The sequence below is a fragment of the Oryx dammah genome, unplaced genomic scaffold, assembly GCF_014754425.2.
Source record: "Oryx dammah isolate SB20612 unplaced genomic scaffold, SCBI_Odam_1.1 HiC_scaffold_9, whole genome shotgun sequence".
In the NCBI taxonomy this organism is placed as follows: Eukaryota; Metazoa; Chordata; class Mammalia; order Artiodactyla; family Bovidae; genus Oryx; species Oryx dammah.
This window is the reverse complement of record NW_024070193.1, coordinates 12,327,467-12,341,379: the sequence shown is the minus strand read 5'-3', so window position 1 is coordinate 12,341,379 and position 13,913 is coordinate 12,327,467. Positions and strand designations below refer to the sequence as shown.

General features: G+C 38.6%; 1 protein-coding gene and 1 non-coding gene across 6 annotated transcripts in view; one reads left to right on the top strand and one right to left on the bottom strand.

Moving 5' to 3' along the window:
* The window catches only part of NEK4 (NIMA related kinase 4), a 30,050-nt gene that overhangs the window by 3,048 nt on the left and 13,089 nt on the right, over positions 1 to 13,913 (top strand). For 3 of the 5 annotated variants that reach the window (XM_040247172.1, XM_040247171.1, XM_040247173.1), the window contains exons 2-8: positions 2,203 to 2,469; positions 3,408 to 3,605; positions 3,794 to 3,901; positions 6,882 to 7,036; positions 8,492 to 8,633; positions 10,840 to 11,223; positions 13,314 to 13,463. In XM_040247172.1, coding sequence (XP_040103106.1) covers positions 2,203 to 2,469; positions 3,408 to 3,605; positions 3,794 to 3,901; positions 6,882 to 7,036; positions 8,492 to 8,633; positions 10,840 to 11,223; positions 13,314 to 13,463 — 1,404 coding nt within the window. Of the gene's footprint in view, positions 1 to 2,202; positions 2,470 to 3,407; positions 3,606 to 3,793; positions 3,902 to 6,881; positions 7,037 to 8,491; positions 8,634 to 10,815; positions 11,224 to 13,313; positions 13,464 to 13,913 lie in introns of all 5 variants that reach the window. The other 2 variants (XM_040247169.1, XM_040247170.1) reach the window with 1 other exon arrangement.
* On the bottom strand, positions 5,958 to 6,083 carry LOC120868521. The gene has a single exon (XR_005722261.1). It is a non-coding gene; the product is annotated as a U6atac minor spliceosomal RNA (small nuclear RNA).

Below are 13,913 nucleotides of genomic sequence, written 5' to 3'. Positions count from 1 at the left end.
CCAAATCACTGCAGATGGTGATTTCAGCCATGAAATTAAAAGATGTTTACTCCTTGGAAGAACAGTTATGACCAACCTAGACAGCATGTTTAAAAGCAGAGACATTACTTTGCCAACGAAAGTCAGTCTAGTCAAGGCTATGGTTTATTCAGTAGTCATGTATGGATGTGCTGCTGCTGCTGCTAAGTCACGTCAGCCGTGTTTGACTCTGTGTGACCCCATAGATGGCAGCCCACCAGGCTCCCCCATCCCTGGGATTCTCCAGGCAAGAACACTGGAGTGGGTTGCGATTTCCTTCTCCAGTGCATGAAAGTGAAAAGTGAAAGTGAAGTCGCTCAGTTGTGTCTGACTCTTAGCGACCCCATGGACTGCAGCCTACTAGGCTCCTCCGTCCATGGGATTTTCCAGGCAAGAACACTGGAGTGGGATGCCATTGCCTTCTCAGGTATGGACGTGAGAGTTGGACTATAAAGAAAGCTAAGCGCTGAATAATTGATGTTTTTGAACTGTGGTATTGGAGAAGACTCTTGAGAGTCCCTTAGACTCCTCAGAGATCCAACCAGTCCATCCTAAAGGAAATCCTGAATATTCATTGGAAATACTGATGCTAAAGCTGAAACTCCAATACTTTGGCCACCTGATGGGAAGAACTGACTCATTTGAAAAGACCCTGATGCTGGGAAAGATTGAAGGCAGGAGGAGGGGATGACAGAGGATTCGGTGGTTGGATCGCATCATCAACTTGATGGACATGAGTTTGAGTAAGCTCTGGGAGTTGGTGATGGACAGGGAAGCCTGTCATGCTACAGTCCATGGGGTCGCAAAGAGTTGGACACGACTGAGTAACTGAACTGAAATGATTTCTCTTTCAGTGAAGGGTCCCATACTCCATCTGACCTGGAGACCACTGAACTCTTAAAACTCAGCTTATTACCTTTCCTCCAAACCTGCTCTTCCGGTCCCCATTTCAGGGAGTAGCACCACCAACCATCCCGTTGCCCAAGCTGGACACCTGGGAGACATTCTGGGATCCCCTTTTCCCTTCCCTCATTCCCACCACCTTATTTGTCTGTCCACTAAACCAGCTGGCCTCTTTTCATATCCACGGGTACCTTTCCCATCCAGGACATCATCATTTCTAGTTAAGCGGTGGCCGTAGCTTCTGGCTTGTCCTCCCTGCCATTATACTTGCCCTTCTCCAGTTCATCACTTTCATTACAGTCTCAATGAGCATTCTAAAACGTGCCTCTAATGTTACACTTTATCCCAATACCCTCAGGATAATGAACCAGTTCTTTAATGTGGTTTATAAAAAAGATGAGCATGTAATGTGTTGGGACAAACTGGGACAATTTGAAAACTGAAAGGAGGCATTATTAATAATTACACCAGGACAATGTGACTGCCCTAGACAAACTGGCAGGAGATGTCCCCATAAGTATAAGGTCCTCTTGCCTGTTTTGCCTTGTTTCAGGTGCTGGTCACTCTGCCTGGAACACCAGTACAGGCAGAAGAGATTTATTCATTGGGCAGTGAGGAATGGGGATTTTTTGAGCTGAGGATGCAATATTGGCAGTAATAATAGCACGTCACATTTGAGCAGTAGTTTACATTTTGCAAAACACATTTATGGTGTTTGTTGAATAATGAATTGTTTGGTATATCAGTTGATCGAGGGCGATGTATTAGGTGCTGAAGGACATTGACTTTTTATTTTTAAGTAAGAATGGTTTTGGACATTGAGGATAAGTGATTTTTAACCTTATTGGACCATGGATCCCTTTGAGAATCTAGTGCAATCCATGGACCCATTCTGTCTGCAGATGTATATTCAAGTCATATTCTATGCACCTTTGTAGGAGGAACTAAGAGGTTAAAGAATCTTTTCTACAGATTTTATGATTGATTCAGTGGTATATTAATGTGGACTCATTTTTAGCCACTAATGAAATTGTAAAATGCAGATGGAAAGTGTAAATTTTTTTGTGACCCCGTACCCTGCTCTAAGTCTAACCTGTAAAAAGTATCATTAATGATAACAAATGTTTTCCCCAATATAGTGCTTTGTGAATAATAAATAGGTTCTGTAGAAGTCTCCACAAGGTTGTTTTTGAGGACACTTAGGAGACACCTTAAATATGTTTGAATCTATAATACTGTATGTTTGTTTCCATATTGTAAAAACATGTGTTTTCTTTACAGTATGTCATCAAAAAGCTGAACCTCCGAAATGCCTCCAGCCGAGAGCGGGGAGCTGCTGAACAGGAAGCTCAGCTCCTGTCTCAGCTGAAGCATCCCAACATTGTCACCTACAAGGAGTCGTGGGAGGGTGGGGATGGTTTGCTGTACATCGTCATGGGCTTCTGTGAAGGAGGTGATCTGTACCGAAAGCTCAAAGAGCAGAAAGGGAGGCTTCTGCCTGAGAGTCAGGTGGTGGAGTGGTTTGTTCAGATCGCCATGGCTCTGCAGGTACTGTCGGGATTCAGAGCATTTCACTTGCTCCAAGGTGACAGAAGGATGGCTGGGGGGATTTTAGGGAAATGATTCCCCAGATTTATTCATGAAAAAAAAGAAAAAACATTTAAAAACTCCATTTATGATGACCTAGTCCCTCTTGATTTAGCATTGGAATATTTCTGAATAAGTAAATACTATATTGAAGTAGACATGGATTTTATCTGATGGCTGGGGAAGATAGTTTTCTTTTCATTTAAATATTATAGCAAAATCCATTTTAAGGGCCCTTAATTGAGAAAAACCAAAGAATGACCTTGTTGTTTGTTATCTGTTGGTCAGCTGCGTCATACTGAATGGTGGCTGAGCTAATTAATGTGCCTAAACTCTGGGGCTTTGGGCTTTAACTCTGCTGTGGCAGAATTAGTAGAAATGTGAAATATGTTTGTGTTTTAATATATGTATTTTCAAAAGTGAGACTGTTCATGAAATGTCACTCTGGGACTAGTCTGACTTGTCCAGAATTTACTGTGTTTAAATATAAGTTTTTTCACTCTAAAATAAAAGTGATGTTGTTATAGTTGAAAACATTATTAACCTGAAGATTTCATGAGCCTAAGAGGAATGTTCATCTAACTTTGTCTAAGTTGTCTACCTTCAATGGCAGTTTGAAAGCATGCTTTTTAACTGGGTCCATATAATGCTAGGTGGTATGACTGTCAAGGTGCCAGGGAACAATTGTGAAGGAAGTTGGGCAAATTAATGCACAGGACTTAATTTCTTACTTTGGAAAGCTGTAAATTAGACCTTTTGTTTACAGACTATAAAGCAATAATGTTTTGATGTGTAGGTAACTAAGGCTCTTTAACTTACACAATTGTTGATGGTATATAAGAAGTAAAAAGTAAGTTGACAAGTGTATTTATATTGAATACAATGTTCTTTTTCTTCAGTATTTACATGAAAAACACATCCTCCACCGAGATCTAAAAACCCAAAATGTCTTCCTGACAAGAACAAATATCATCAAAGTGGGTGACCTTGGAATTGCCCGAGTGCTTGAGAACCACTGTGACATGGCTAGCACCCTCATTGGCACACCGTACTATATGAGCCCTGAACTGTTTTCAAACAAACCCTACAACTACAAGGTAGGATTGGGCTGTTTCTGCCAGCTCACCATGTCTCTAGGGCAGTATTCATAATTTTAGAATCCATCAGAATATTAAGTCAGAAGAATTCTCTGTGAATTAATTTAAGGAAAAAAAATTTTTTTTAAAGAGGAAAATGTAAATAAGGCATTCTGATATTTCACCATTTACTAATTTTTTTTTTCTAGTCTGATGTTTGGGCTCTGGGATGCTGTGTTTATGAAATGGCCACCCTGAAGCATGCTTTCAATGCAAAAGACATGAATTCTTTAGTTTATCGGATTATTGAAGGAAAGGTAAAGAATATTTTGGAACTAATTGTTTTTAATATATGGAGCAAGGTTAATTTAATCTAACTTTGAGAGAAGCTACTGGTAAAAGGGATAATTGGGCAGATAGTTAAGAATGGTGGGTCCCATGTGTGGGGAAGGTTGAACTATAGGAGAAGGAACTGATCTTTCCTTGATATTAATTTAAGGTGGCTGAGTGGGTCTGAATAATTGGCTTCTTGAAAACCGCAGCCTTATAGCCTTAGGATGTGCAGATGCCCTGAGGCTATTGGTAGTGTCTCCTAAGCACCTTATGGTTAAATGAACCCCATTTACAATGAGTCTACTCTGGCTGAACTTGTTCCTTTGATAATCATTATAATCACTAGATAGATGCTAGAGTGACAAATTTTATATATGAATTTCATGAGACTTGTTGGCTGTCTGCAGTGTCAGGCATCCACACACCTTTAAGTTTTGAGGTTATGAATCACTTACTGATTTTAACATTACACCAAGACACATTTAATGTTTCAATTTGAAAAAAAAAAAATTAAAAAACACATAAAAAGTAAAATTTGCTTTTTACATCCACTACTTAATAATTCCACTAAAGAACCAATAAGGAAAGGGGTGAAATTTCTCTCTGTTATCATCCATTTCCATTCCTTGCATATAACCATTGGTGACCATTTGTTGCATAGCCTTCCTGGCTTCCCCTGTCGTTATTCAGACTTTGCTCTGGGTGTGTATGTTTAAAAAAGTAACTGAAGTGAAATCAGGCTACACATACTGTTGTATACAACCTGCTTTTCTGACTTAACATATGAGGGACATCTTTCCAGGTTGGTATCTGTAAGTCTTTCATTTTTTTAAAGGCTACCTGGTATTTTATTAGGAGGGTATGGGACTTCCCAGATGGCACTAGTGGTAAAGAATCCACCTTCCAACGCAGGAGATGCAAGAGGCGCAGGTTTATTTTATTTTATTTTTTAAATTTATTTATTTTAATTGGATGCTAATTACTTTACAATATTATATTGGTTTTGCCATACATCAACATGAATCTGCCATGGGTGTACACGTGTTCCCCATCCTGAACCCCCCTCCCTCCTCCCTCCCCGTACCATCCCTCTGGGTCATCCCAGTGCACTAGCCCCAAGCATCCTGTATCATGCACCAAACCTGGACTGGCGAGTCGTTTCACATATGGTATTATACATGTTTCAATTCCATTCTCCCAAATCATCCCCACCCTCGCCTGTGTCTCTTTTGCTGTCTCGCATACAGGATTATCGTTACCATCTTTCTAAATTCCATATATATGCATTAGTATACTGTATTGGCGGAAAAGGCAATGGCACCCCACTCCAGTGTTCTTGCCTGGAAAATCCCATGGATGGAGGAGCCTGGTGGGCTACAGTCCATGGGGTCACTAAGAGTCAGACACGACTGAGCAACTTCACTTTCACTTTTCACTCTCATGCATTGGAGAAGGAAATGGCAACCCACTCTAGTGTTCTTGCCTTGAGAATCCCAGGGATGGGGGAGCCTGGTGGGCTGCTGTCTATGGGGTCACACAGAGTCGGACATGACTGAAGCGACTTAGCAGCAGCAGCGGCATACTGTTTTGGTGTTTTTCTTTATGGCTTACTTCACTCTGTATAATAGGCTCCAGTTTCATCCACCTCATTAGAACTGATTCAAATGTATTCTTTTTAATGGCTGAGTAATACTCCATTGTGTATATGTACCACAGCTTTCTTATCCATTCATCTGCTGATGGACATCTAGGTTGCTTCCATGTCCTGGCTATTATAAACAGTGCTGTGATGAACATTGGGGTACACGTGTCTTTTTCAATTCTGGTTTCCTTGGTGTATATGCCCAGCAGTGGGATTGCTGGGTCATATGGCAGTTCTATTTCCAGTTTTTTAAGGAATCTCCACATTGTTCTCCATAGTGGCTGTACTAGTTTGCATTCCCACCAACAGTGTAAGAAGATTCCCTTTTCTCCACACCCTCTCCAGCATTGATTGCTTGTAGACTTTTGGATAGCAGCCATTCTGACTGGTGTGAAATGGAAAAACAGTGGTTAGATGCCACGAAACAAGTGGCAATGCCTTAACTGTATGCGTGTTGTCAGGCCCAAGAGCTTCTTCCATCCTTGTCAAGGGGAGTGCTAACCCTTTCTCCTTTCATACAACACGAGACATAGGTTTAATCTCTGGATCCAGAAGATTCTCTGGAGTAGGAAATGGCAACTCACTGCAGTATTCTTGCCTGGGAAGTCCCACAGATAGAAGAGCCTGGTGGGCTACAGTCTGTGGGGTCGCAAAGAGTTGGACATGGCTGAGTGCCCAGGCATGCACACAGACACACACCATACTCTATTCCCCAAGTACCCTGTGGATGGCCATTTATGTCACACATACACACACACCCCCGCCCATACTCTATTCCTCAAATACCCTATGGATGGCCATTTACGTCACATACACACACACATACACACACACACACACACACCATACTCTTCCTCAAGTACTCTGTGGATGGCCATTTACGTCACATACACACACACACACACACACCCACACCATACTCTGTTCCTCAAGTACCCTATGGATGGCCATTTACATCACATACACACACACACACACACACCATACTCTGTTCCTCAAGTACTCTATGGATGGCCATTTACGTTGTTTCCAGTCATTCACTACTTCAAGAACAACACTGAAGTGGATATCCTGGCATCTAAATCTTTAGGAACTCATGCTCTTGTTTATAAAGGAGACAGTCCTCAAATGGAATTGCTGGTTTGAAAGATAAATTTTATAATCGTACAACTTGCTGTTATAACCAAGGTGCCAGGTCAGCTTCCTGTAAAGTAATATGCTGGTTATTAATGATTTTTAAAAATGTACATTGGGAAATCTCTACTGTCTTTTACTTTTCTTAAGACTGTTAGTCATCCCTGTGGTTTGATTTCTCTTTGTAGCTGCCACCGATGCCAAAAGATTACAGCCCAGAGCTGGCAGAACTGATAAGAACTATGCTGAGCAAGAGACCCGAAGAAAGACCTTCTGTGAGGAGCATCTTGAGGCAGCCTTACATAAAGCACCAAATATCCTTGTTTCTGGAGGCCACGAAGGCGTAAGATATTTCCCTTGCAGATAGCTGGGCTAAATAGATGGAATAAAAGAGGGTGGTTTTTATAATTTTCATTTGTGAGAATTTATGATGACTTTTTAAAAAACTTTAAGTAGAATTACATGATTAGAACAAGTGTTGAGATTTGCTTAATTGGTAAACTCAGAAATCTGGAAAACCATTGGAGGAATCACTTTCACATTCCTCTGAGAGTTCCAAAGCATATTGAGTATGAGTCCTTTAAAAGGATGTATGTTTTACAAATCATATTAAAATGACAGACCGTCTAAGAAGCCTATTACATTATGTGCTGTGTAAGATAATATTCGCATTTAAAAAATAGTACTCAAATTTCATAGGGCTTTTATAAGGTTCCTTCTTCACTCATATAGAATTCTTTGACTTGCAGGTCCTACCTTCGCTAAATAGCTGTTCCAGGATCTAAGACTTAGAGCTGGACAAGACCTTCACAGTCTCTGCCTTTTGACTTGTTAATTTGGAGGCAATGTTAGAGAGGCCCCAGGGAATAAAGGAGGACCATATTTTTGTTTACATTGCCTATAATTTACCACCAGCAGACCTTTGGCCTTCTGTACCTTTGGTCTTCAGGTTCTCCTTGAATTCTCCAAAGGTTTAGCTCCATTGTAAAACAGTTGGGGATATTATTCCTGTAAACATATATTCTGCAAGTGAAGGCTGAGTATACTAATCATTTTTACTTTTAAACTTAGCAAAGCAGTTGTGTGTTATTACAAACATGAAAATTGAAGATGAAAATAATCCTGGTATTTCTAACTGTGAGGCAGTTTTTCATAGGTGTAAAATTTTAGAACAGCGTTATATTTACAGAAAAGTTGCAGAGATAAAGCAGAGAGCTTTTATATAACCCTCACTCAGTTCCCCTATCAACATCTATATTACCATGGTACATTTGTCAGAACCAAGAAAGCATCAGTATCTGATGTTGACTAAACTACAGACTTTATTTGGCTTTCACCAGTTTTTCTACTAATGTCCTTCTTTTTGCTTCAGGATCCAGTCCAGCATACCATATTACTCCTCATTTCTCTTCAGTCACCTTGGGTCTCTGACAGTTTCTTGTTTCTTTGTTTTTCATGACCGTCATTGTTTTTGGAGGTTACTGGTCAAGTGTTTTGTTGAATGCTCCCTGGTTTTTAGAAGACTCTTCTCCATAAAAGGAGCAGTTATATGGGAATTCCCTGGCAGTCCAGTGGTTAGGATTCCAGACGTCCACTGCAGGAGGCCCAGGTTCTGTCTCTTGTCAGGGAACTAAGATCTTGCAAGCTATGTGGTGTGGCCAAAAAAGAAAAGAAGAAAAAAAAAAAAGAGAAGTTCTATAAAGGAGTTGTAACATGTATGCACATTTCCTCACGTATATAGAAACTTTTAAACTTTGTTGTATTAATAATAACTTTTTCTTCTTTCTTCCTCATAAAGAAAAACCTCCAAAAATAATGTTAAAAATGGTGATTCTAAATCCAAGCCTGTGGATGCAGTGGTTCCTGGAAAGCCTGAATTAAGTCATGAAGTAGCTCCCCCTCAACTACGCTCTTCTGAGAGCTCCAAGACATATGTAGTGGTATGTATCTTTTTAAAGGATATGAGTTCTAGAAATTATTAAAATGATAGGTTACCTAAGCTAGTTATTCTATGTGAAATGATTAAGTTTCATTAGATTTCTGTTACTTTTATAGTATAAAGAAGGAATACTGGGGAAGTAATCAAATGCCTATTATTAATAAAATGTTTGTGAAGTCAGTGCTGTAATAACTTCAAAAAGGTTTTTTTTAATTGAGGTGAAATTTATAGAAAATAAAATTGACCATTTCACCGTGAACAGTTAATCGCATTTATTGTATTCACAGCACTGTGTAGCCGTCACCTCTGTCACATCATTCCACAGCAGTTCCTCCACCCCAGGAGGAAACCCCGCACTCATTAAGTTGTCACTGCTCGTTCCCTCCTCTGTCCAGTCCCTATAAAACACCAGTGTGTCTTCTGTTTGTACAGGTTTGCCTGTTCTGAATATTTGATATAAATGGAATCATACAATATGTAAACTTTTGTATCTGGCCTCTTTCGCTTAACATGTTTTTGAGGTTCATCCAGGTAGCATGTATCAATACTTCATTTATTTTTGTGTCTGAGTAGTACTCCATTGTATTTGTATACCACAATTTGTTTATCCATTCATTCACTGGTAGGTATTGGGTTGTTTTCATCTTTTGGCTATTGCTGTGAATACTTGTGTACAATATTTGTTTGAGTATCTGTTTTTAATTCTTTGGGGTATAATATCTAGGAAAGGAATTGCTGGATCAAATGGCAATCCGATGTTTAACTTCTTGAGGAATGACCATACTGTTTTTCCTTAGTGTTTCATTTTACATTTTTACCAGCAATTCCTGAGAAATCCAATTTCTCTTCAACTTCACCAACTCTTGTTATTTTCTATTTTTCCAATTCTAGCCATCCTAGTGGATGTGAAGTGGTATGTTATTGTAATTTTGATTTGCCCTTGACTAATGATATAGAACTTTTTGGCCATTTGAAAGCCTTCTTTGGAGAAATATCTATTAAGTCCTTTGCCCATTTTTTAATTGGATTTTTTTTTATGGTTGAGTCCTAAGAGTTCTTTCTATAGTATGAATACTAGATCCTCACTAGATATATGATTTAGAAATATCTCCTTCTGTTCTGTAGGTTGTCCTTTCAATATCTTGATAGATAATATCCTCTTATGCACAATTTTCAATTTTGATGAAGTCTGATATATATTTTTTCTTTTGTTGCCCATACTCATATCTAAGAATCCCTTGCCAAATCCAAGGTCATGAAGATATATGCCTGTGTTTGCTTATAGGATTTTTATAGTTTTAGCTCATATATTTACATATTGATCCATTCACAATTTTGTATTATCATAAAATATTTGTTGTTTAATTGCTAAGTTGTGTCCAACTCTTTGTGGCCCCATGGACTGTAGCCCATCAGGCTCCTCTGTCCATGGGATTTCCCAAGCAAGAATGCTCAAGTGGGTTGCTATTTCCTTCTCCAGGGGATTTTCCCAACCCGGGGATCGAACCTGCATCTCCTACATATGTAATGTAAAATTTGCCATTTATACCATTTTTAACCAATTAATTTCATTTTGTACCATGTTAAAGCATACAGTTCAGTAGTCTTAATTACATTCACAATGTTGTGCTGCCATTCACCATATCTTCCAAAACCTTTCATCATTCCAAACAGAAATGCTGTTCCCTGATGCTCCTACTCCCAAACTCCGGTAACCCTGGCAGACAGAAACCTACTTTCTGTCTCTGAATTTGCCTATTTTAGGTGCCTCATATAAATGGAATCATACACACTTTTTCCTCTATATCTAGCTCCTAGTTTATTCCACTTAGCAAGTTTTCAAAGATTATTCATATTGTAGCATGTTATCAGAACTTCATTCCTTTCTATGGCTTTATGATATTCCATTATATGTATATACCATAATTATTTAATCATTCACCTGCTAATGGCCATTTGGATTGTTTCATCTTTTTGCCATTGTGAATACTGCTGCTATAAACATTGGTGTAGAAATACCTGTTTGAGTCTGTACTTTTAGTTTTGGGGTCATATACCTTGGAGTGGGATTGTTGGGCCTTATGATTATTCCATGTTTAACTTCCTGAGGAACTTGAAGCACCATTTTGAGTTAAATTTTTTATATGGTGTATATAATAACTTGGAAGCATGTTTTCACTCAGGGTGAAGACAAATGTTTGTTCCAGGAGAAACCTGTAGTCATTGGATCCTTGAAGATACCCACAAGTCTGAAAGACTGCACCTACAAACCAGACATAAGCAATACTGCAGACTCACCAGCCACAATCAGTAAGGTGCATATTGACATCTTACCTACAGAGAGGAGGAACTCAGTGAATGATGGCTTAGTTCAAGAGAATCTACCACGACCCCTAGATGCCTCTAATGAACTGGAAGGTAAATGTAATATTTCTCAAGTGAAGGAGATGTTGCAGGAGAACAGTAAATCCAGTGCTCTACCTGGAAACCGAATTCCCACATCGTCCTCTCACTGTGTCACTGGAGAAAGGAAAGACCCAGTGAAGCCTCTGCAGCCCCTAAACAAAGACCAAAATTTACCAAAAGACCAGGTGAGTGACATGCACAAGGTGTTGGTTTCAGAGAGAGGATTGAGCAGTGCAGTTACAAAGATGTGGGTTGTGTTCTTGTGCTTTTAGGAAAATCTGTTCTTTCCATGTAAGAGTTTAAATGTAACAGAACCAAAGGATAGGACCTGAGGAATTCTTAGATCCCTTCTTTGCCCTGTTATAGGGCACTTGCAATTCTCTTGCAGTTCTGTGCTTTGTTCCATTTCTGCATCATTCGTCTTTAGTCTTCCAAGTGAATGGGTGACTGTGGGTAGAAAGAATGCCAGGATGTGGGGTCTTAGTTCCATGATTAGTGATTGAACCCGTGTCCCCTGAACGGGAAGGCAGGCTCTCAACCATTGGGCCACCAGGAAAGTCCCAGTCTTGTACTTTTTTTGTTAAATTCTGATTCTATTGTAAATGGAATTGTTTTCATAATTTCATTTTCATAGTGTATATTGCTTGGTATAGAAATAGTATTAATTTTTATAAAATTTTTATCCTACAGCCTTGCTTAACTCATTTATTGGTTTAATAACCTTTTAATAATGTAGTTCTCAGAATTTTCTGAACACAATATCACATCATCTACAAATTGAGATCCTTTTTTCTTTTTAATCTGTATTTCTTACTTTTTTTTTTCTTGTCTAATTGCCCTGGCTAGAACCTCTAGTACATTGTTGAATAAAAGTGATAAGAATTGATACTCTTATTTTGTTCCTGATAAATGTGTTTCTTACATCAGGCTTTAGAGGGCAGGGTTTTTTGTTTTGCTTGATAGAATTTCATGTCTGGCATTTCTTTTTTGTTGTTGTTATTATTGTATTGTTGTTGATAACAGTGGAAGACTTTTTTTTAAGACCAGTTGGATTTCATGGAAAAACTCCTTAATTCATTTGAACAGTTACTCTTATATGTGTAAGCTTTAAATATTCTACATTTAATACCAGCAGAGAAATATTTATTTCACTTTTAAGAATTAAATCACTCATTTTTAATTATCTGGGCCCTGTTGGCTCAGATGGTAAAGAATCTGCCTGCAATGCAGGAGACCGTGATTCGATCTCTAGGTTGGGAAGGTCACCTGGAGAAGTGAATGACTACCCACTCTAGTATTCTTGCCTAGAGAATTCCATGGACAGAGGAGCCTGGTGGTCCATAGTCCATGGGGTCACTAAGAGTCAGACCCAACTGAGCGACGAACATGTAACATCCTTGTTTAGCTAGCATATCACATTGTTCCTTTTTCTTTCTAAAATGTACCACATAGTGGGGTTTTTGATAAAAATGTGTTGATTAAATGACATTTGATTACCAGTGTCCATCTTCTTGAAAACTTAGATATTCTGATAGTTAAAAATTAAAAATTAATGTAAGAAGCTATTTTATTTTAATGTTTGGTTTCTCAAACCAGCTATCCAAATAAAATATCAAGTCCTTGGTGATCTTTATAATTTAAAAGTTAATTTATTTTATCTTTACTACTGTTAGAAATTGCTCCTGATTTCTGAGCATCTAATATGTGCTAGATATGGTCTTAAGTATTATAGTGCCTAGTCTCCTCTAATCCTCCAGTATTCATGTGATCAGTGTGAAGCATTGTACCCATTTGTAGATGAGGAAACAAAGGTTCAGGGAGATGTGACTCCATCTAAATCCAGACTCATGGTGTTTTCATGGTGTTTACAGAGGACATCCACATAACTAATGTTTACTTGGGAAGTATGTGTATATTAAAAATATTTGTTAGTTTTCTGAATAGAAAACCTATTAAAATTTATAAAAAAGATTTTTTATTGAAGATCAGAAGTTTCAGGTTATAACAATCTGAGTAACTGAAAAAATTATTTTTAGTTGGGAAAAGAGAAGAAAACCCAGAATACATAGATAACTGATGCCAACATTTTGTCTTTGCCTATCAACACTGAAAATAAGCATTCATTTTGAGAAAGACAGTTCCTGCTTTCATTTTTAATTTTAAAAATAGATATGGAGGGTTTGGCCATTTAGGAGTTCAAAAGACTGTTTCTACTTTTCTACTATTCTACTTTGGGTTTTTGTTTGTTTGTTTATTTCATTTTTCTATTTTTAAGGATCAAGTTGCTGGTGAATGTGTTACAGGAAAACAGGACAGAATCCCCCGAGCTTTACAGGCACACAGCTCTGGGTCTGAACCTTCCCAGTCTCGACAGCGGCGGCAGAAGAAAAGAGAACACGCTGAGCACAGTGGGGAAAAGAGACAGGTCAGCAGAGATCTCTTTGGAATAAGTCACTGTGCTGCTGCTTGTGAAACACATTTCTATTTAGAATGATATGCCCAAAAGATACATACAAAATCTGAGGAACATACAGAGAAAGGTAGAAATGCTAAGTATTAATTATTAAATGTCAGTGAGTTGGAAGCAAAGTAAGAATTTTACCTTCTCCAGCAAGGGTGGACAGTTCATTTGAGAGTTAAAGGAACAGGCCGACAAAGGTAAATCTCTGATTCCTCCTATGTCATGTTAATGAATAGTTTCTCCCTCAACTTCTGCAGGAGATCGTGTCACCCTCTCATTTCTGGAAATAACTTTCACAGGCACCCTCTCTGTATGGTTTCTTAAGTGGTCATTCACTTTTGGCTGAGTTTCTTTCCCGCCAAAATTCAATGTTTTAAAGTTCTGAGAGGGTCACTGACAAATACATAAATGTAC